The 20,228-nt window shown below is 41.6% G+C and overlaps 1 protein-coding gene across 1 annotated transcript in view; it reads left to right on the top strand.

Moving 5' to 3' along the window:
* Nucleotides 1-20,228, top strand: part of URB1 (URB1 ribosome biogenesis homolog) — a 56,471-nt gene that overhangs the window by 34,444 nt on the left and 1,799 nt on the right. Inside the window, exons 23-38 of the mRNA XM_065862559.2 lie at nt 535-736; nt 936-1,113; nt 2,268-2,326; nt 3,091-3,284; nt 4,972-5,082; nt 5,174-5,237; nt 7,005-7,176; nt 7,723-7,825; nt 12,154-12,314; nt 12,682-12,793; nt 13,779-13,885; nt 14,409-14,552; nt 15,290-15,399; nt 16,095-16,271; nt 17,203-17,444; nt 19,588-20,190. Coding sequence (XP_065718631.1) covers nt 535-736; nt 936-1,113; nt 2,268-2,326; nt 3,091-3,284; nt 4,972-5,082; nt 5,174-5,237; nt 7,005-7,176; nt 7,723-7,825; nt 12,154-12,314; nt 12,682-12,793; nt 13,779-13,885; nt 14,409-14,552; nt 15,290-15,399; nt 16,095-16,271; nt 17,203-17,444; nt 19,588-20,190 — 2,739 coding nt within the window. The remainder of the gene's footprint in view (nt 1-534; nt 737-935; nt 1,114-2,267; nt 2,327-3,090; nt 3,285-4,971; nt 5,083-5,173; nt 5,238-7,004; nt 7,177-7,722; nt 7,826-12,153; nt 12,315-12,681; nt 12,794-13,778; nt 13,886-14,408; nt 14,553-15,289; nt 15,400-16,094; nt 16,272-17,202; nt 17,445-19,587; nt 20,191-20,228) is intronic.

The raw sequence follows: 20,228 nt of genomic DNA, 5'->3' as shown, positions 1-20,228 counted from the left end.
GTGGAATGCCATAGCCATATGGTTTTGCAGAGTGTAAGCTTTCACTTGTACAAGAGTCCAAAACTTCCTTCTAAAATAAATCTCCAAATACAGCTTCCTAAAGTAATGCCTTCCTAAATTGGCAGTCCAAAACTTTCCAAATGAACAGCAGTATTAAATTGACAAGACTGTTAAATTTTCTACCCGCAAAACTACAAGTTACGATTCAACTCAAGAGAACAGGATCACTTTGTTTTCATATCTCATATTGCATAGAAATGTGAACAACAAAACCAGGCTGACTGTAGCAGTTGGTGGGGAAAGCCAACTCTATCTAGGAGAATTTCAGGTAGTGAAAAGTCCTAATGGTGCTATGGAGCAATAGAGAGTGCACTTCTCTGTAGCAGATTAGCAGCTACTGTCATGTAATTTCCTAGAAACAAAGTAATATGAGCCTCTATTAGAAAAGTGATTTGGGATTTTTGTAATTGTAAGTCTGTTGTTGCTTAACACACTTCGATGGTGGAACCTATATTCTCTGCTCTCCCCCAACAGTGGTCTCAGCTGTCACACCTGTCTTGAGGAAGGCTCTGTGGAAGGAGCTCTGCAGCGTATTGCAAGACACAGAAGCATCGCATGAGACCACTGTGAAACTGCAAGTTCTTTCAAAGTTGTTGCCATCTTCAGAAAGCAAAGGGCTGCAAAGCCTTATTGACCAGCTTCCTGCTGCTCTTGAGAAAGCAGAAAATGTCGAGAGGTAGGCAAGTCCAGTTTCCCTGTTTCAGGACTCGGCTTGTCCTATAAGGCGTTGTGATAGGTATGCATGAATGAAAATATTGTGAACAATGCTGGCATCATCTCTTCAGAGAATCTGTCACTTTACACTTGGGCAGAAAGACATCTTTAACACATACAAAAAGCATGTTACAACATTAAAAAAAAAAATCTTTCTGCAGTTGGAGGGTGGCAGATGCCATATCTAGAGTGCTTGAAAACTCAGAAGAGCTGCATTCCTGGAGGAAGCGCCTGTTGTCAGCCTGCATGAAGGGGTTAATTGACATGTACAACAGCAGTAGAGATGAAAGCAAGCAAGAAGTGGAGAGGTCCATGCTGCTGAGGCTAGAAGAATTATTGGTGAGACTTCTTTTTATCTGGATTCCCATAATTTGACTGTGTGCATAATTGTTATTGTACTCTCGTATCCTGGGTAAATACAGATTGGACTTTATTTTCTCTTTTATAGATTATGGCTTCTATGGGGTTCTAATAGTTTTTGCAGAGTTAACTTAGCCCTGCTAATCCCTTATAAGGAGCAGTTGAGTTGTTCTTGATGGTGGCTTTCCGCTAACAGTTCCCTTTGAAAATCAGAGTTTGAGGTGTTCAATAGTTAAAAATCAAAGGTTGCCAATGAATGTCTTCATTAAAAAAAAAAAAAAAGCGATAGGGACACTTCCAACAAGACCTACCTGCCATGCCCTCCAGGTGTGTGGCAGAAATCTGTGGATTGGAGGTAGAAGTCTGGACTTATGATCATAAAGAACACTTCTGTAGTTCAGTAAGGTAGGCAGATCCATGTGAGACATAAAAATGAAGGTCTTTGCAGGCAGTGAATGCTTTTAACCTCTTGCTGGCTTCTGGTGAGACTCCCTTTTGGGACATGATTGATTGTATAGGACAGCAGTCTTGCAGAACCTGAGGGTCCACCTCGTAGTGTTCATCCTGATGGTGTTCACAGGTCTGACAAAGTTAGCCCCAGGACTGCTGGCATGTGCAGCTGTCAGTCTTCTTAAAACTGATTGTTGCTTATTGTAGTTTATAACATTTCAGGGAAGATCTTTTTTTTTAAAGAACATGCACACCCAGCCACCTCTGTTTGCAACAGGCAAAGGCTGGTTAGCTTCACGTTGTAGGCACACAAAATCCTGGTACCCGAGTCTCTTGCTTTGACTTGCGGACTTTTTATTCCTTTCACACTTCAGGAGTATGAACAGTTTCAAGACTCTGGGTGTTTTGGTACCTACAGACCAACGTGCTTTTTAATTGCATACAGCACATATGCTCCCCTGCTCCTAGGACTAACAAAACCAGACTTGCAGTTTCATTTGAATCAGGAGGTAGGAGTGTTGTATCCAGGAGCTTTCTTCCCTGTTATCCTCTGATCATCCCACCTGAGTGCTTGGCTTGCACATTGCTAGTGTGTCTGTTGAACAAAAATTGCTGGTCTTGATGATCTGTAGAAGCTCTATGTGCTAAATGTGAACATTTTTTTTAACTTATTACATGCACAGCACTTTGTTGAAGAAGTGGACCCAGATGACTGGTACAGCCTTGTGAAGATGGGACTCAAGTAAGTAATTCTGAGATGCACCAAAAGTGCTGGGAGAGCTACAGTTCTGTTTACTTGGCCTTGTCCCACATTGTACTGAAAACACCTTGTTTCCCTTGAGTTCAATCAGATTTGACAGTGCTCCTTGTTTCTCAGGGTGCACTCTGTATCACATCCACTGGTTTCATTGGATCCTGAACCTGCACAACAGCAGGCGGATTTGGATTTTGTGCTCCAGTTAGTGTAACTAACATAGCTAACTAGGTAGCTGGAGTAGCTTCTTTTCGACTGGCATAAAGAACATTTATGCTTATCTGATTTCTTTTATTTAAGGTATTTCTTAAATACAGTTCATAAGAAATCAGAATCAGATCTTTCACCTTTAAATGTAAACCGTTTAAATTAAAGAAATAAAGGTTTAGGATAATCTTAGCTTCTGTAGAGATAGAAGTGTTAATCTGAAGGATTGCTGTCTGAAGGGTTGGTAGGCAAAGTCCTAATCCTTTATTAAGATCAGTGCAGCTACAAGAGTCACTCTCTGTTGATTCTCTTTTTTTGTAATTAAGGTGCCAGTATAGCTTAAAAAAAATAAAGCAGCTCAGGAAAAGAGATACATGTGTTTTCTTTTTTTTTTTTTTTTTTTTTGTTTTATTTATTTTTTTAAATTCTGTTTTGGTTTTACTAAATTTGCTTTCTTTGCAAAGTTCTCATGTCTTAAACAGATGTTTTTCAAGCAACTTTCCTTTTGGTTGGGTCTGAATTTTCTGTGATCCTTTCTTCCAAAGGTACCGCTACAGAGATGAAGCATTTTTGAAAGTCCTGAACATTGCTGTTCAGTTATTATACAAGAAAGAATCCTCACTTAGTCAGAGATTAGTCAAGCTCTCCAAACTTCACATGATGGTCACGCAGCACTCTCTATTTTTGTCAGCCATACTGAGGTCAAGAGAAGAAGATGGCACAAACGTCGCGACAAGAGGTTGTTTTTTTTTCTACCGCTTCCCTTTAACTATATTTAGTAATCTTGTCTTGCATTATATTCTATCCATGCAGTAACCTATCCGCCTACGTATACTTGCAGAGCTATTAAACAATTCCAGAATATTAGCATTTATTTTTAAATTTTACCTTTACTTAGATCCAAATGTTGTATTCATCTTATGGTTTTAAACACTTTTTTTTTTCCTGAAACTACTGAAAAAGTGGGTTTGGGGTTTTTATTTGTTTTTTAACCTTGTTGAAACACTGAATTGATTCTTTTGATTTCTGTGAGGTTGCTAGTGTAGGGTCACTGAAGGGCATATAGGTTCTGTTAGAAACGTGTGACAGAGGCCATCATTAGACAGTAGCTTGATTCAGAAGTTGATTTTGCAAGTTGTATCAAAACTGATGATTTAATCAATGTGTATTTGTTATTGGAAACTTTCATGAGGAATATCCTTTCATGAGAAATATAAATTGGGTGATAGTTTACGTGTAGGATTGGCTTTGTTTCTTCATCTCTGCCAACTAAAGTACTACTTGACTTTGAACTAATCATTAAATCTACATAGACCTCAGGTTTTTCCCACTGTACAGGGCTTTGAGATTCAGGGGTTGAAGGAGCCATAAAAAAAGGGGAGGAAGTTCTCAGGGCAGCATGTTGATAACAAATTTTGTGTAGATCAGTTAGCAACATGTAAACAAATTTCAAAGTTTTAAATCACCTGAAAAGAGCAAGAAGCTCTTGTGAAGTCACAAATCTAGTGAATTTAAAAACAAGTTATAGACTTTTCTGTATACTGCCAGTGTTCTACCTTTTGCATGTATTTCTGTAGAGCAAGATGGATTGTTTGAGACTAACTTTAGTAATTCAGAAACTTGGTGTCAAGAATGCATGAATTCAGGCTGTTGTCTTTATGATCTGTTTTGTTTTGATGTATATTTTATATTTCTGTAGATACTAGGGGGAAATGCCCATGCCTTTTCAGACACTGAGTGAAGAAATCTGGATTCAGGTCTTGAATCTGCCACAGATACCCTATTTGCCTTTGAGCAACCTGATCACTTATTTGATCTGTTTCTCAGCTAGTTATAAAACAAAAGCAGATAATTTTTGTGCCCCCCAGGAAAGTGTTCCTGTAGCTGGCTAGCTAATTGGATCCTGCAGTGATGACCCCTGTTTAAATGCATTTTGATAAATAACTGCAGCTGGGGTGTGAACTTACAAGTTCTTGCTGTAGCTCAGAGAAGTTGTTGGGATGTCTGCCTTTACTCTCTGCAAGTCCTGAGCTAATATAATATGCCTACTTAGGAGCGGAGGGAGCTGTGGTATGATAGGATAGGGTATAGCACTTCTTTTTGTCTGGAGAGCGGATGTGTACATGTGGAAAGTTTCTGCAGGGTAGTGTGCCACCTTGTGTACCCCAGCTCACGATAACATTTGTGTGTCCAGCTTAGAAACAGTGTTTTAACTTCTTCAAAAATGTTGTTCCATTTGGCTTAAGTGCATCGTAATTGTCCTTTAGTGCAGTCAAGGAGATGGCTTTTGGTATTTATAGAGATAGATCTTGATCTAAAATGTACAGTACTGTATGTACATCTATTTAGAAAGGGTATGTGTGGGGGGGGAGTATTTGTATGCACACTGAGAGAGCAGCAAAGCTGAAGCTGTGTGTTTATTTCAGAGGCCTTGGTGGATATACTGCTGACAGTTGTGAAACTCAGCCCTTCTCTGTGTGAGAGCAGTCACCTTGCTGTGTTGCTGGGTGCCTATGGGGCTACGCTGAGTGCTGTAGGTAAGTGCGTTAGTCTGGTTAAGGTACTTCCTACTAGACCTGGTTTTCATCTTCATAGGTGATTGACTTTGGGTTTCATCTTGGTTTTTAGATCAGAAGATACTGCTGCTGCTTCAGTTATATGAGAAGAATAATCAAAGTCTTATAAATTCCAGGTAAGCCAACCACCTTTCCTTTTCGAGTAACTACATGGAAATAAGCAGTCTCACAATTGCCATTTTTCCAGGGTCCTATTTTTAACTGAGATAAACAGTGAGCAAGGTCAAACCTAGAGGTGAATGTTGGTTTTGGAAACATTTTTCCTACGTATTTCCTATTCTTAACGAAATTCTCATGTGTTTCCTGAAGTTTTGGGTATTTGTGGGTTGGGTGGGGGCCTGTTCCATTTCAGCAGTGCCTCACTCTCTAAGTGAGAGATAGAGAAGAATCCACTGTAGGGATGTCATCACAGATAAGACCAAAGCACAACTTGCTAGTGTAGAAATCTTTCTCCTTCCCTGTTCCCTTGGGATACAGGATTTGCTACTCACTACAGCCCTTGCTGGCCCTTCTCAGTGATCTTACCCCTGTATGTGGGATATTCCTCTCTGGTGCTTTGCTGAAAAAGAAAATACCAGTGGAGGATTGAGAGTATAACTGCTTGTATTACATGTATATTGTTAGTTTGGGGGTACTAACATGATATCAATGCCTTCCTTGTTTTTCATCAGTCTGAACTGTAGCCATCCTTACAGCGCAACCTTGCAATGCATCTACATGCTTCAGAAGAAATAACCATGTGTTGTATAAAATAGTCAGTTTCTTTTCAGGCCCTGTACCCAAGCAATCCACAGGGAAGTCTGTTGCTGTTAGTTCTTACATACACCGATGTCTGTGGTCTGCCTTGCTCAAATGCATTTTTCTGTCTTTGAGGCAGGAGCATAAATATTAACAGCAGCTAAGAGTGCCAGCAGGACTGGACTCTGAGTTCAAAGAACCTCCCTTAGCTTTGTCTGAGAATACAGATAATCCTTGTAGCCTGTGAAGGAGGACAGAAGATGAAGGTTCTTGTTAGCAAGGAGTTGAAGTGGCTTCTAGAAGCCAGGACTCTTGACACTAGCTGCATCCTGTATAAGTCTTTACTGAAAGTGTTTGTGAATGAGAGGGTGTTATGTGAGGAGGAGACTCATTTCAGAAGCAGTTAGGTCCCAAAACTTTTATAGCTTTTTTTAAAGGAGAAACAGTTTCATACTGTACCCTGAAGTGAATTGGTAGCTTGACATTTTGACTAGACTTGATCCCAGCACTGAAGAGTTTGAGTGACTACAGAGAACATTCAGGAGAAGTGCTGTACGTGCAACCCAGCAGAACCCAACTTGTGTTACAAATGAGAGTCTTCAGGTTCTGGAGGATAAGAAGCCTAACGCCATCCCTCCAGCTACCTCACTGACAGTACCTATGTAATAAATGACAATATCAATAGCACTTGAAGCACAATAGCAAGTAAGTGGTGTCTAAGGAGCAACTTGGAAGAGAAGAGTAAAGATTTATGTTTTACTGAACCACTGTGATTCTGATTTGAAATATCAATTGCATTTGAGACAGCCTTGTCTGACCAGGTCTTGATTACTTGTCTCTTCATGCAGCTGCTGTCATACTTATCTGCACTTACAGTTTACATTTTTTAAAAGTGCTTTTTTTCTGAGAAGGTAAGTTCTGACTTGGAGTAGGAAATAGTTAATGAGACACCCTCAGACTGAGTTTGAAAAGCTTTTGGATGGATGAAGAAGGTGTTGCTAGGGAAACGAGTTCTAGTTTCAAGTTCCCACGGGATAAGTACAAGTGAAGGAAAATTTAAATACTAATTTATATCCTCTGTAATTGCCTTTCACTCAGTGTTAGCAGTCTGTTGACTAATGCCTTTACTTTTAATGATGTTTAAGAATCCTGCTATGGGGTCCAGCAGCTGTGGAGCATCACAAAACGTGCAAGAGTCTGGGGAAGTCACTTTGGCAGCAGCCAAGCATGGAGGAGATTTTGTGTCTGCTAGATCGAGAAAAGATGATGAAGACAATTCTGTCTTTCCCACAACATCGCCGTCTTCTGTCACCAGAGGTGCTTTGGTTCAGACTGCGAATTATCCTTCTGACATAGAAAAAGAGCCTTTCACTTCAGTAATTTCTTTTTTGCATTCATGTAATGCATTTGTTTACATCAGGAAAGTAATTTAAATTCATAGGAGGCCTGGAATGAACTATTTAGGAGCACTTCTCAAATGAGTTGCAGTAGACGGACAACATCTTGTCTGCACGTGTGATTCTGCAGCATTGCAAAGGTTGCCATGTATAAGTGAGACCAAAATTTAACTTTTAAACAGTTGTTAAATTTGACTGTCCAAGAATCCACTGATGGTGGGCTTTTCTTTCACACAGTCTGCTAGCATGCTTTTAGACCTGTTTGATTTACTTAGGGAAAATAGTTTTGGAACCCTGGTAATGAAAGCCGGTTTAAAACACAAGCACGTCTCACCCTGTGTTGCATTATATTTTGCGGGGTTTAATATCAGCTACTTTATAATTGGATGAGGTGGTCAAGGAAGTTTGAAACAAAGCTGGAAATCAGTGTTACTCCTTATAAATACTGGGTTTGATTTCATTTCAGGAGGAACAAAAGTCACTGTATAGAGATGAAAGTGTCAAGAGTCTTGACGACTTCTACGATCCTTGTTTTCTACTTCAGCTCTTTAGTGAATTGACCAGACCAGGTAAAGTGAATGTTTGATATTTAATGTAATTTTATTCTGCTGTGGGAGCTGCATGGCTTCCTCTGTAGCTCTGTTATTTTCGATCTAAGAGCTAATACTACAAAGAAATTTGTTCCTGGCTTTGGAGAGAAAGAACATACATCACTTAACCACCTACTCCATTGCATTATAATTTTCAGAACAACTTAAAAATTAACAAGGCATAATTGGCATTAAAGTTTGAGGTTTTTTTAAAGCACTTTTCCAAATAATGCACTGCATCTAGTAAGATTTGGCTGTTCAAAATAGAGCAATGTGGCAGCAAATAGGCATGCCTGCTGAGCTGCTCTTGTCTAGAAGACTAGGTGCTCCCTCATAGCTCTTTTAAACATAGTGTGGATTGGATTAACCCTTTGTAGAGGGACTGTTCTGCTTAAGATGAAGAGAAGTTTTTAAACTGAGACTGGAAACAGCTTGGAAGAGACAAAGTAGACACAGATTTATGTAGTCTGATCTATTGAACAGCATTCTGTATAGCATGAAAACCAGCACAATGTCATTATAAAATAGCATAAGAGGGATCAGAAGAGAATATTCCCCACTGGAAGGTTTTGTTTTTTCTGATGAATGTGTAGAATGGTATTATGCATCAGCTGTGGTGTCCCAGCAAGACAGGCATGGGAGGGATGGTGCCTTCTGCTGCTACACACAGTGCCCCACCTGCAGGTGACAGGACTGCTCTGATCGGGGGCTGCTTGTGGCTGAGTTTTTGGGAACAGTAACCGGCTCCTTTCGGCTCTGCTGTCAGTAGGAGCTGGGCAGAGGCAGCACAGGTCAGAAAACATGCCCTGCAATGCTGGAGGAGTTCTCTGGGCATAAACCAGAAGCCAGCATTTCTGGGGAAGGGTGAAGTTGTTTCCTGACCAGAGAGAATCTCTATAAGGGTATTTATTTCTGTGCCTGAATCAACTGGAGATCTGGCCTTTTACAGGCTGTGGTTTTAGTACAAGGAAACTTCACCCAACTCATTTTCCATTGAACAGAGCTGCATGGGGCCACTGTATGTCATGAATAGGCCTGTGCTCACAATTGTTGGAAAGTTTGATGAGATCCGCATGGTGCTTGAAAACTACTTGCTTAGACTCACTTCTCTTGTTTGACATGACCCTGGTTTACTTCACAGGCACGCTATTTAGAGAGCCATTAAAGATCAAAGTGAGACAAATATCATAAGGAGTTTCCTAACCAGCTTTCTTTGTGTGTTATGACTAACCACTGTGTAGTTACAGCTGGGTTTGGCTTTCGACAACAATATCAGAAGCAATTGGCAGGCTCTGATAGCTGTCTTTGAGTGAAATCATACTTACAGTCCTCCTTTGTTCACCTAGACCCTTATAGTACAGTACCTGGTTTGTGTGTTCTTAGCCTATACTTAACCGTCCTGTATAATTTTGACAGCAGTAAAAAGAACTGTCTCTTCGTCTACTGAGGGGAGAAAGGTACCAGAATTATTTGGCACTTTGCAGTTGGATGGATCTTAGACAATCCAATTAATGATGGGTCTTTGGCCTTGTTGTTGATTAAGAGCATAGACAGCCAGTGTCTTTTGAACCTGGGTGTAATAGTTGGAAAAAGCACCCTGTCATTGTCACCCACCACCTGGAGACCACCACCTTCACTGGCAGGAGGGATTTGGTGGCTGTTGGTCAGCCAGCGGGGACAGCCGCTTGTGTGGGAAGCAGTGGGGCTCGGGGAGCGATTGCACATGGTGTTCTTGCGGAGCTGTTGAGGCAGTGTGTATCCTGACATGGACTGACTCTAAAACTGGAGAGGGGAAAAATGGGTCTTGTAACTGCTCCACGCTGAGTGAGAGTCTGTGTCCTAAGAGGGGCATTTTTAAATGACCCAAGAGATTTATGCGTTCAAGTCCCATGGTGCTCTTAAACCATGTCAGCTGCTCTTGGAATTCCCAATTCCTCTTTATTTATTTGCTCTTTGTACTGGCTGCGCAGCGCCCTGTGCACAGATGTTATATAACTGCTGAATTTATAAACATAGACTTGTTGCACAGTCTTTAATGCTCACTGAGTAAAAAGTAAGTCTGGAATTGGGCAGATAGCAAGTTCTGTCTAACTTTAGCTCTGATAAGCATCTTGTGGAAATCTTTTCCATCATGGTTCTCAAGGTACTTTAAACAAACTGTATGTCAGACTTGGAATTAACTTTTTTTAAATAATAGCTTGTTATTTTATGTTAGTTGTTGAATGCACTCTCCAAGGTCAGCTTGATGGAAAATATTTCCACTGCATGTTTTCAGTGAAATAAAGTGTTCCAAATAAATCTTTCTGTGACCAGCGTGCACTTTACTGCTGAAGTGAGGACCTTGGATTTCACTATGTGTTACGACCCCATAAAATTTTGCACTTTGTCTGTCTAGTTCACGTACATTAGTAGTTCTGAAGAACTGCGGTCTGAAGGAGAGCCATGTGGTGGCTTGCTGGGAAAGGGCACACAACACGTATTTGATCCTGTACTGAAGAGGGGTTGTTGTACGGGCTAGGGCTCTCTGTGAGATGTCCGTAAGTGATGGAGAATCCTCTGCACACAGACGAGCTTTAGATCATCTTTGCATGTTCACTTGGGGTTCAACAGAAAGCGTCAATTTCTGAGTGCTTACCTTGCACCCTTGCGTCTTGCCTGAGGAGTGGGAAGTGTGGAGTTGCTTTGCCCCAGGCAGAAGGCATAATAGATTCGGTGTCTCTCTGGGCTCTCTCTTTCTCCTGCCCTGTTGTTGCTGCTCCTCTCATGGTTTTCACTGGGCCTTGCCCAGTGCCTGGAAGCAGAGGGGGATAGAGCTGTATCTGTTCAAGCTCTGGTGTTGCAAGAGGTATCTCACGATAACAACTGAGGGATCTTTTCACTCACTAGGAGAATGGCTGAGATGTTTTACAGTATACCAGTTAAATTTGATGTGCTTTGGTGAGGAGTGGTGTAGCAACATGTACAGTAATTGCTGTTTTTGAAACAACTTGTTAAACAACTCACTGAAAATACCTGTTATTGCAATTCAGCGATGCCTTTGCATTGGTCAGGTAGGAGTGGGCTGGTTTGGGGCAGTGCTGGGAGGTGGAGACCCTGCCATTGCCTGGCCCATAACTAGCAGAGCTGGATGTGAAACTGCCAGGCACGAGATTTTGAAGTAGGAGTTCTGGCAGCTGAGGAAAACATGAGAGAAAGAGCCCAGCTGCTGGTGCGGGGACACAAATAATCTGTGATTTTCACATAAATATCTATGAAATATATATATGTGTATATTTTAGTTGTGTGTGGGTGGTGGTGAGGGAGGAAATCAGTGGACTAAATATAGGTACTTGTCAGTAAGACTAAAGCCTCTTCTTAAATAGGAATACTTGTTTCTCAGAAACTTCCTCTTGACCTTGAGTGTGAATTACAAGAAAATGTGAATATTGTTGTTAAACTCGGAACCACAATACATTTGCATTTTAGCTGGTAAAACACTACTGAGGTGCCATTTTTTTCTGTTACTGGTGAATGGAATAGAAGTAGCACAGAAGCTATTGTAGAGGTTTTACATCAAGTCGTTTCGCCACAAGCTCTTCAAAACACACAGCCCTTAAATAAGAAACTCTAAATCCCAATTGATGGCAAAACGCTATGGAAGATAAATGTTAGATTCAAGGGGGTGTTTTCTGTTTGGCTGGTTACTGTTCCTGGCAGGATTTTGTTTGTCCCAGAAGGGCACAGTTGAGTGCTTCGCTTGGAACATGCCTTGCCAGCAGAATCGCTCATGCCTGCACAGTAACAACTGGTGTGGCTAATGGCTTATTTATGTATTATTTTCCTGTCCTTTCTCTAACAGAAGCTCTGTAGCGCAGACGGGCTTTTCATTGGTGACACTGATCTTTCTTTCAGACACAGACACATCAAATACACAGAAAAATGTTTTAAGGAGAATTTTCCCTCCTGTTCTTCTTTGTACTTAACTCTCCTGAAACAGTGAGTTATGTGATGTCTTTACAGAATTTACTCCTAACTCAGCATGGTCTAGCAGGCAGAGTCGTCTCTGTCTCACATAAATGAAACTAACCACATTAGTTTCAACTCAGGTAAAGAATTCCTGTTCAGAGTGATTAGCAGAATGCCTTTGTTAGCTGAAGGAGCCGTCAGCATGCAGTGAACTAATAGTTTGTAGGGGTAGATCTAGAAGTTGGTGCTTATGAATTGAATTTTTGTTAAGGATTATAGTGCTGTTATATACTCCATGACATGTCACTATAATGCACTGGGTGTTTTTCTTTCCCTTTTTCTTTTTTTCTCTCTTCCTACAGAGTGTGTAGTGGCGTGTCACAAGTTTGTTGAAGTCAATGCCCTGGGTCTAACAGTAGCTGCCCTTAGCAGCTATGATTCCAACATGAGAGCAGCCGCGTATTTTGTCCTGGCTTCCTTTCGTTCTCATCTGGAAGGAGCTCGCTTTCGAGAGAAAAGTCAGGTAAGACTGAGCTTGGTTGATAGTTTGCCAACTTAAGACGTTTTAGGTCATGGGCACTTAAAGGAAAGTCATCGCTTTACTCATCTGTCTATATGTACATGGTGAGAGAGCTAAAAGCAGCTTTTAATCCTCTGTTCTATTGTTTTTCTTCTATTCTTCATGTTTCCTCCTGTTATAATCAGTGGGCAGAAAAAGGTGTTCTGGAAATTTCCTAGGAATTTTATGTGCAGGAATGGAAATCCTGGTGGGATTTATATTTGATTTACGGCCTATGAAACACCCTAAAAGCTTATTTATGTATTCATGATCTCCTGTATTTGTTTGGGTTATGGTTCAAGCTTTTCTCCCCTGGGCTCTTTTGCTGCAGTTGCTGTATCTTTTGGATTCTGTGCAAAATGGAATCAGGCAGCCGAACCTCAGATTTACCTTCTCTTTGGCCCTCTATGTTGCTCGTGTGGCACAGCAGATTCTGAAGCCAGGTATGTAACCTACTGTGCGTGTGGAACTCCTGGGGCGTTAAACAGGAGAGAGCCACTGTGCTTGGAGTAATGATGGATCCTGGAGGTGGAGGTAGCTGTGACACTGGTAGGAGCCATGAAGCCTGCTTTCCTGCACTTCAAAGAGCTTCCAGTGCTCGTGTAGACTGCCTTACTGGAGAAGTGGGAAATTTTGATTGTGTACAAAACTGGTCTGATCCATCAGGGATGAAGCCACTCCCTCCTCATAATTTTGGGTGGAGGTGGGTGGAGAACTGGATGAGTGGAACTAGATGAGTGTGCGAGTTCTGTTCATCGAATCAGAGTATGTTGTCCTTTTGTCCCTAGACACTGAATCAATGTAAGTCACTGTTGCAAAGAAGGATCATAGCATCAGAGAGTAGTTCAGGTTGGAAGGGACCTTTTGCAGATTCTAGCTAAACCCTCTGCCCCATGTAGGGCCAGCTATGCGGGCAGGCCATTTTACTCAGGGCTTTATCCTAGAAAACCTGCAGACCTCTAGTCTGACCCTAGAAAACCTCCAAGGATGGAGACCATACAGTCCCTCTAGACAACCTGATCTGCTGCTCATGGGGAATGTGTCTGGTCTATAGGTTAAAAATGAGGATTGCCTAACCATAACAGTGAAGTGTTAGGCTTGAAATGTGGAGAGATTTGCCTCTCACTTTGCCACAGATATTTGTTTTGTCAATGAAGCAGCATTGGATTTGCTGAAATGGGAGACACATTTAATGTTCTTCTTTTCACCTGCTCTGTGTGCACTCTGAATGAGCTTTTCATTTTGGGGAAGAGGAGGGATGGCCAACAATGTAATCAGCCTTAGAGCAGAAGGCCTCCTTCTGTAATGAATGTACTATTCTGACAACTAGCTGAAACACTGGAAAATACAGGTTCCATTTATTTTTCTGCATGGTTGTGTTTTGTGAACATTGTCCTCCTTCACAATAACCATTGTTTCTCTTCACAGAGGAGCACATGTATATGAAGATAAACAGATTCCTTCTGTCACACCAGTATTTGGACCTGAGGAAAGTACCAGCGTTTTTCCAGCTTTTCTACAGTTTTGATTTCGAGGTGAGAATCCCATCTTGGGGATCCACTAGTTCTTCAGAAAATAATAGAACAAAGCTATAAAAATGCAATGAAATCTTGTTCATCCACAGGTGATTAATTAGAGACGTCTGTTTGTTTGTTTGTTTTATATTTGAATTAGAAGTATTATTTCTGGGTTTCTTTGTATTTTTTTTTTAATAGTAACACGAAATGAGTTGTGCTGTGCATGCTCTGTAAGCACAACAATGTTCTGCTCTAGCTAGCTTACATTCATATTTGAGTTTAGATTATTAATGTTGAGATCAGTTGAGGTATTTTAGAAACAGCAACTTTTAAAGTTCCATTATCAGTGCATATTTGAGCTGCAGACTAACTGTTCCTGATGGATATTACTGATTAAATTTGATAGGGATGAAAACTGAAAAGTTCAGAAAAAGCTGTTGAGGAGTGTGCTGGCACTCCCAGGGAACCTGGGTTTTTGTGCTCTTATGAGCAGGCATTATTTTCAGGTGTCTGATGCTGATATTTTTCTTATGGTTTCTAGTACAAAATAGAACGTGAATGGATTCTCAGATTTCTTGGAGAAGGGTTGCGTGATAAACATTGCTACGAGCTCTATGACTTCCAGAGGATTTTCCAGGTCATTCTTTCCTTTTTCAACAGTCCTTTGTGTGATGAGGGCTCCCAGGTAAGAATTTAAAAACAAAACAAACCTAAAACCACAAAAGTTTGCATGGTTTGAAGATCTAAAACAAATACAAAGCAGAAAGAAGTGATTGACTCTTATTTAGCCCTCTTGAAACTCTGTTCCTTGTTGAGTTTGAATATGTGTTGAGGGGGAAAATATTTGCTTATGTCTAAATCAGTGTCACATCCTTGTCCCGCTAAAATTGGAATAGGTCCCTGCCATTGTGGAACCTTACTCAGTTTCATCAGCTGGTGGTCTGGCTCTAGCCTTATTTCTGCTGCTTTGTGGAAAATATTACAGATACCGCAGTATTCCTCATATGATCAGGGCCTTCACTGTTTTAGGTCTGTTTATTCCCTAAATCAGCATGTTATCTCTACAGTGCTTTAGCAGGAAGAAAATTCACATGCTAGAAGCTCTCTTGTTCGTAAGCATCCACCCTGAGAAATCCAATTGGTTAAGAGTATATCAGGTATCAAAATCTTGGTCAAAAAGAGAAGATTGTCTTGCTACCTTAAGACTTTATAAGAGTGGTGTTTGTATGTATGAAGCCTTGAAAAGAGAATGTCTTTTCTTCCCTGGGGTTTCTAAGAACATGTGGTGTTTGGTAATACATTTTAACTTTAAGTTGATCAGATCCCATATACCGGTCAGACTGCTGATTATATCCTTCTGAAAGATTAATAATTAGATCTTGATAAATTTTGTAAAAGAACAAATTATATTTTCTGCTTCAGAATCGTATTCTGGACATATTACAAAATGCTGCCCATGTCACCAGAGCTGCCTATGAGCTGATACAAGATCACAGCCTCTTAACCTGGATACTGCACATCTTAGAGGAAAGGTAACTAGGGAAATGCTAGTGAAATGGGAAGAATTTTACCCTCCATGGTAGACTAATTGCACAACTGAGTATGAAAACAAGGGTGACAGATACGGAGATGGCCCGTCAGCGCTTGTTATGTTTGGCACCTAGGGCCGTACTTGCAGAACGTGGCGAACTCTGAAGTGTTCCCCTGTGTTTCTAAAGAAAAAATTGAGATGCTTTCACCTTGATTTCATCTCCCCCACACACCTTAGAATAACAAAGTAAATACAGCTCCTGGTGTTCTGCTGTAAGCATCGCTGTTGTTACCTAAGTCTGAGAACCATGAAGGAACCAAGCTTTCCTGAGCAGGAGCTGCTCTAAAGAAACGGTGGCAGTGGTTGCAATGTAGTGGAACATTTGGCAGAGCTGTGTGATGGAGGATGCAAGTCAGAAATTACTAGTCCCCTGCAGGGGCCGTGATACACCATGGTGTTTTCCGCACCTGCAGCATGGCAAGAGGAGGGAGTGCAGTAACCAGGACCTCAGTGAGGCTGCGGCTTCAAAGGAGCACGTTCTCATGCCCTGATGGGGTCCTGGCTGAGATGCATCTATTGCCATGCATGGCTCCACAAGTACACTAGAATATGGTCCCCTCTAGGGGATGGACTGGCTCCTGGTTAGGATCTGCTTTTCAAATGAGTGTTTGCTTCCTCTTTCTTTTTGTTTTTCAGGTTTCTGGAAAACAAGATGCTAAATAAGGTTATTTCCTTACTCCATACTCTGTGGCTAACAAATTTAGGAGACAAGAGAGAAAACAGGAATCAGTCCAAGGAGAACAGGAAGTTTCTTCCAATTCAGCTTGTAAATGAATTTCTGTATGTTTTGATTGCATTAATCAAACACATTCGGTAAGACCCTATTTTTTTTTTATTATTATTTTTTTTATTTTTAGTCAGTTTGCATCTCATCCTCTGTCCAGTTTGAAATTTGTTAAGGCGAGAAGAATTTCTTGATCTCTAGTAGTTTAATGTTTCCCCCCGCCGCCTTCAGTTTGAATGTTGTAGTGAATTTTGAGGGATTTCTTTGATAGGGAGCTTTAGCTGTTTAAATACATGGGGAATAAAGTAACAGCTGATGCACAGTTACTGTCACGTTCTACATCCTTTATTACTGGCCATTTTTAAGCTGCTGTGTTTTACCTTTTTCCTGCTGGATTAAAGCCTGCAGTTAACAATGCTATTTGCTGCAAGGATATTTCACGCTCTCCAAAGGTTTAGGCTTTGTGTCTGTACCACACCTGCAACCTGTAGGAGGAGAAACGGTGCAAAGTTATACATGACAAGGTTAAGAAGGGGTCAGTTTCTTCACCTGTGTAAGCACAGCAGTTGCAGCAGGGGGAGTAGAAAGCAAATGGGTAACCAGTTCTGTCAGGGTTCATAAGAGCACCTGCAGCTCCTCGTGCAGACAAGTATTGCCACAACCTGGAGAAGTTGTGGTCATTTCCTTAAAATTTTGGAAAATTGTGCAAAATAAAGAAGCATGGGTAAAGCTCCAGACCGCTGTCCTCTTCCTTGTGTGCCATCTGCCTTTAGTATTTACAGGCAGGAGGGCAAAGACTACGTGTTTCATGGTCTGTTTTGCCAAACACTAGTGGAGCAAAGTACTGGCAATCCAGTGGGAATGGAACTATTTATTACTGGCGTCCTGAGAAATCAAAGTATATGTCTAGAGAACTGCATGAGAAAACTGTAGGAAGAAGCTGTAAGGAGAAAAAACGTGTACTAATTTTATTAATTAGCATGGAGAAAAATACATGACACTTTTGTTTTCTTTCCGTAGGACTAATTTGGATCTAGACAAACTGACTCAGTTTTTCAGTACGCTCAATTCTGTGCTGGAATATCGTGCTATAGTTGTTGAGGCCTTCAAAGAAATGAGCCGGTTCACTGTGAATGACAGTGTTCTTTCCAACAAAGAGATCCTGCTGCTGCTGCAGAAGTGGAGCCTCATTGAAAAAGACCTGCAACTGCAAGAGGATGTGCAGGCTCTTGCTCAGAAATGCCAGATCAAAGAATTGCTGAGTAAGTACTAAAATATTTTGGAAAAGTGATAGTTTTGAGGCTGTTGGAAGCTAACTGCACAAGTGAGGCAGCCCTCATAGGAAATAGTATTAATGACTTTTGCCAGACCATCTGATAGAGCCTGGGGGAGGAGGAGCGGAAACGGAAATCAGGACTTCGTTGTAGTGATTTCTAACACAATTCTGGAAGCTTTGGAGAAACACAGTTTTGAAAAGGGAAAGATCTTTGAAAGGAAACTTACTTGCAGATCTAGTGTCAAGCTTTGAAAAATCACGTTCTTAAATGAAATCTTTAAAGAGATGGTGCCTGGAGGCTTTGTGCTCAAAGATTTGAATCATTCTGAGTGTGGATGAGGGATCTGAAAGGGAAATATGAGTAAATACTATCAGTAAAGCAAATGAAAATGAAATAGTTATTTTTTTTCTTGTTGTCATCAGTACTGGAAGAAAGCAGAAATACATTTGGACTAGTATGACTTCTCTCATTATTTCTGTGAATAAAATATACAAGGAATTTTGTAGTGGGAGGCATTAAACAACACTGGTTTCCTGCAAATACAACTGCTGCTCTTGGTACACACTAAAATTTCCATAAGTTTCTTTAAATGTTTTGCATCAGTTAAACTAATGACTAAAGTATCACTGTGTTTAAGGGATACTATAAAGGCTTTAGTTTTTATAAAGTTTTTCACACCCTTTTAGTGCCTTTCTGAGGGTTTTTAGAGTGTTATTAATGACATTTGTAGCTTAGTGTCTATGTGGCTTTAAAAAATCTGTTGCTCCAAGCCTCGGGAGCGTATAAAGCAGTTACAAAAACAGACCCTTATCTGAAATTTTGTTTCTGAGGTTACATTTCAGGAGTTGTCCCCATCCCCCATGGCCCACGAGGAGAAAATACTGAAATGCATTTAGTTCCTTTTAAGCTGCAGAGTGCAACATAACTGATATTTCTGCTGATTTTCTCAGTGACTCCTTGAAAGGAGACTGATGGAAAATGGCTCTGCATTTTTCAGGCTGGTAAAGCGCTGTTGCTGTTTGGGAGCAGCGCTGCTCCCCAGGGCACAGGCAGCATCTCACAAAGGGCAGCCCTGCCTCAGAAATGTGGCTGCCTGTGTCTTCCCTTGGGGTGTGAGGAATTCACATGCCCATGGCCAGTGGCACCTCGCCAGCCAGACGCTCGGCCAGGACAGGCTGTGCTGGAGGGAGGCGGATGTCGCTGCTTCAGCCTGCATGGTTCAGCAGCAGCGCAGCTGTGCCCGAATCTCCTTCCACAGGCAGGTGCCTGCTCTGCCCCACCTTGCCAGAGAGTAGCAGCCTGGGTGTTTCTCCTGAGGTGGTGTAAATAATCATAGAATCATTTTGGTTGGAAAGGACCTTTAAGATCATCCAAGTCCAACTGTTAACCTAATATTGCCACTAAGCCATGTCCCTGAGAACCTCGTCTACACATCTTTTAAACACCTCCAGGGATGGTGACTCCACCACTTCCCTGGGCAGCCTGTTCCAGTGCCTGACAGCACTTTCCATTAAGAAATTTTTCCTAATATCCAATCTAAACCTCCCCTGGCGCAACTTGAGGCCATTTCCTCTCATCCTATCACTTGCTATGTGGGACAAGAGACCAACACCCCCTATGCTACAGCCTCCTTTCAGGTAGTTGTAGACAGTGATAAGGTCTCCCCTCAGCCTCCTTCTCTCCAGACTAAACAGCCCCAGTTCCCTCAGCTGCTCCTCATCAGACTTGTGCTCCAGACCCCTCAACAGCTTCATCGCCCTGCTCTGAACTCTCTTCATACCGCAGTGTGAATAATGTAGCCTTACTGGCAAAACTGCATTTCGTGGACCCCTGAATTGCTGCCTTGGCTTTGCTGGGCTTTGGGCCAGGGCCTGGGTTGCCTCATTGCTCACCTCAAAGTGAGGCAGATCCAGTTCAGGAAAGTGTTTCAGCCTTTGGGTCAATGGGAGCTGCTTGTAGCCCGTTTGGTCCGAATTGCATAGGCTCAATTAGGCTGCTAAATGAGGCTAGTACATATCCTTTTAGCAGCTAAAACAACACATGATACCATCGTTCCTGCATAATTTTGTACCAAGAAAATCCTTTGGAGCATCTGATGTTTATTTTGATGGTGTTTTCCTTCTTACAGAAAACATTAAAGAAAAGAACAAATCTCAAGCCTCATCTCATGCATATCACCACATTCGGAAAAAGAATGAGATAGAAAGAGAAGACAACATTGCTGCAGACTTGAAAGCCTCCGAGCTGGGGAAGTGCAGGGATCATCTTAGTTCCATATTTGCCCACTGGAAGCCTGTTTTCCCAGCCATGCCTACCAAACATCCAGGGGAGCCCCTCAAATCTGCTGACCTTGCGGATGAAACAGTCAGTCTTACCTGCGCGTCCGCTTTCATAGTAACCAAGTGGCTGGTGAAGTCTATGGTTGAGCACAGCCTCAATATGCAAAATGTTCTGTTAATTCTGCGGTGGCTACAGAACTGCATTATGCCACACTCGGTGGCAGTGCAGGAAATGCTCAGGGATGAGACGCTGAGAAACAACATCTTCAAGTTTTACACCCGGGTCTGTGAGGCCAGCGGTGAGGCGGCGGGACTTGGTCAGGAGCTCTGTCTGTTCAGTTCAATTATGCTTCACCTCATGGATGCTCAGGGCCTGACCAACAACAGCTTTCATGAACTTGTGAAGAAGTTGTGCCTGTCAGCAATGACAGAAGAGGATGTGAACAAGAAAGGTAACTTGTCTTTTCCTTTTCGCTCATGTTACAAGGTG

Source organism: Patagioenas fasciata, chromosome 1 (assembly GCF_037038585.1).
Source record: "Patagioenas fasciata isolate bPatFas1 chromosome 1, bPatFas1.hap1, whole genome shotgun sequence".
NCBI classification, from domain to species: domain Eukaryota; kingdom Metazoa; phylum Chordata; class Aves; order Columbiformes; family Columbidae; genus Patagioenas; species Patagioenas fasciata.
Note: the sequence above shows the minus strand (reverse complement) of the source record. Positions and strands in the feature narration are given on the sequence as shown.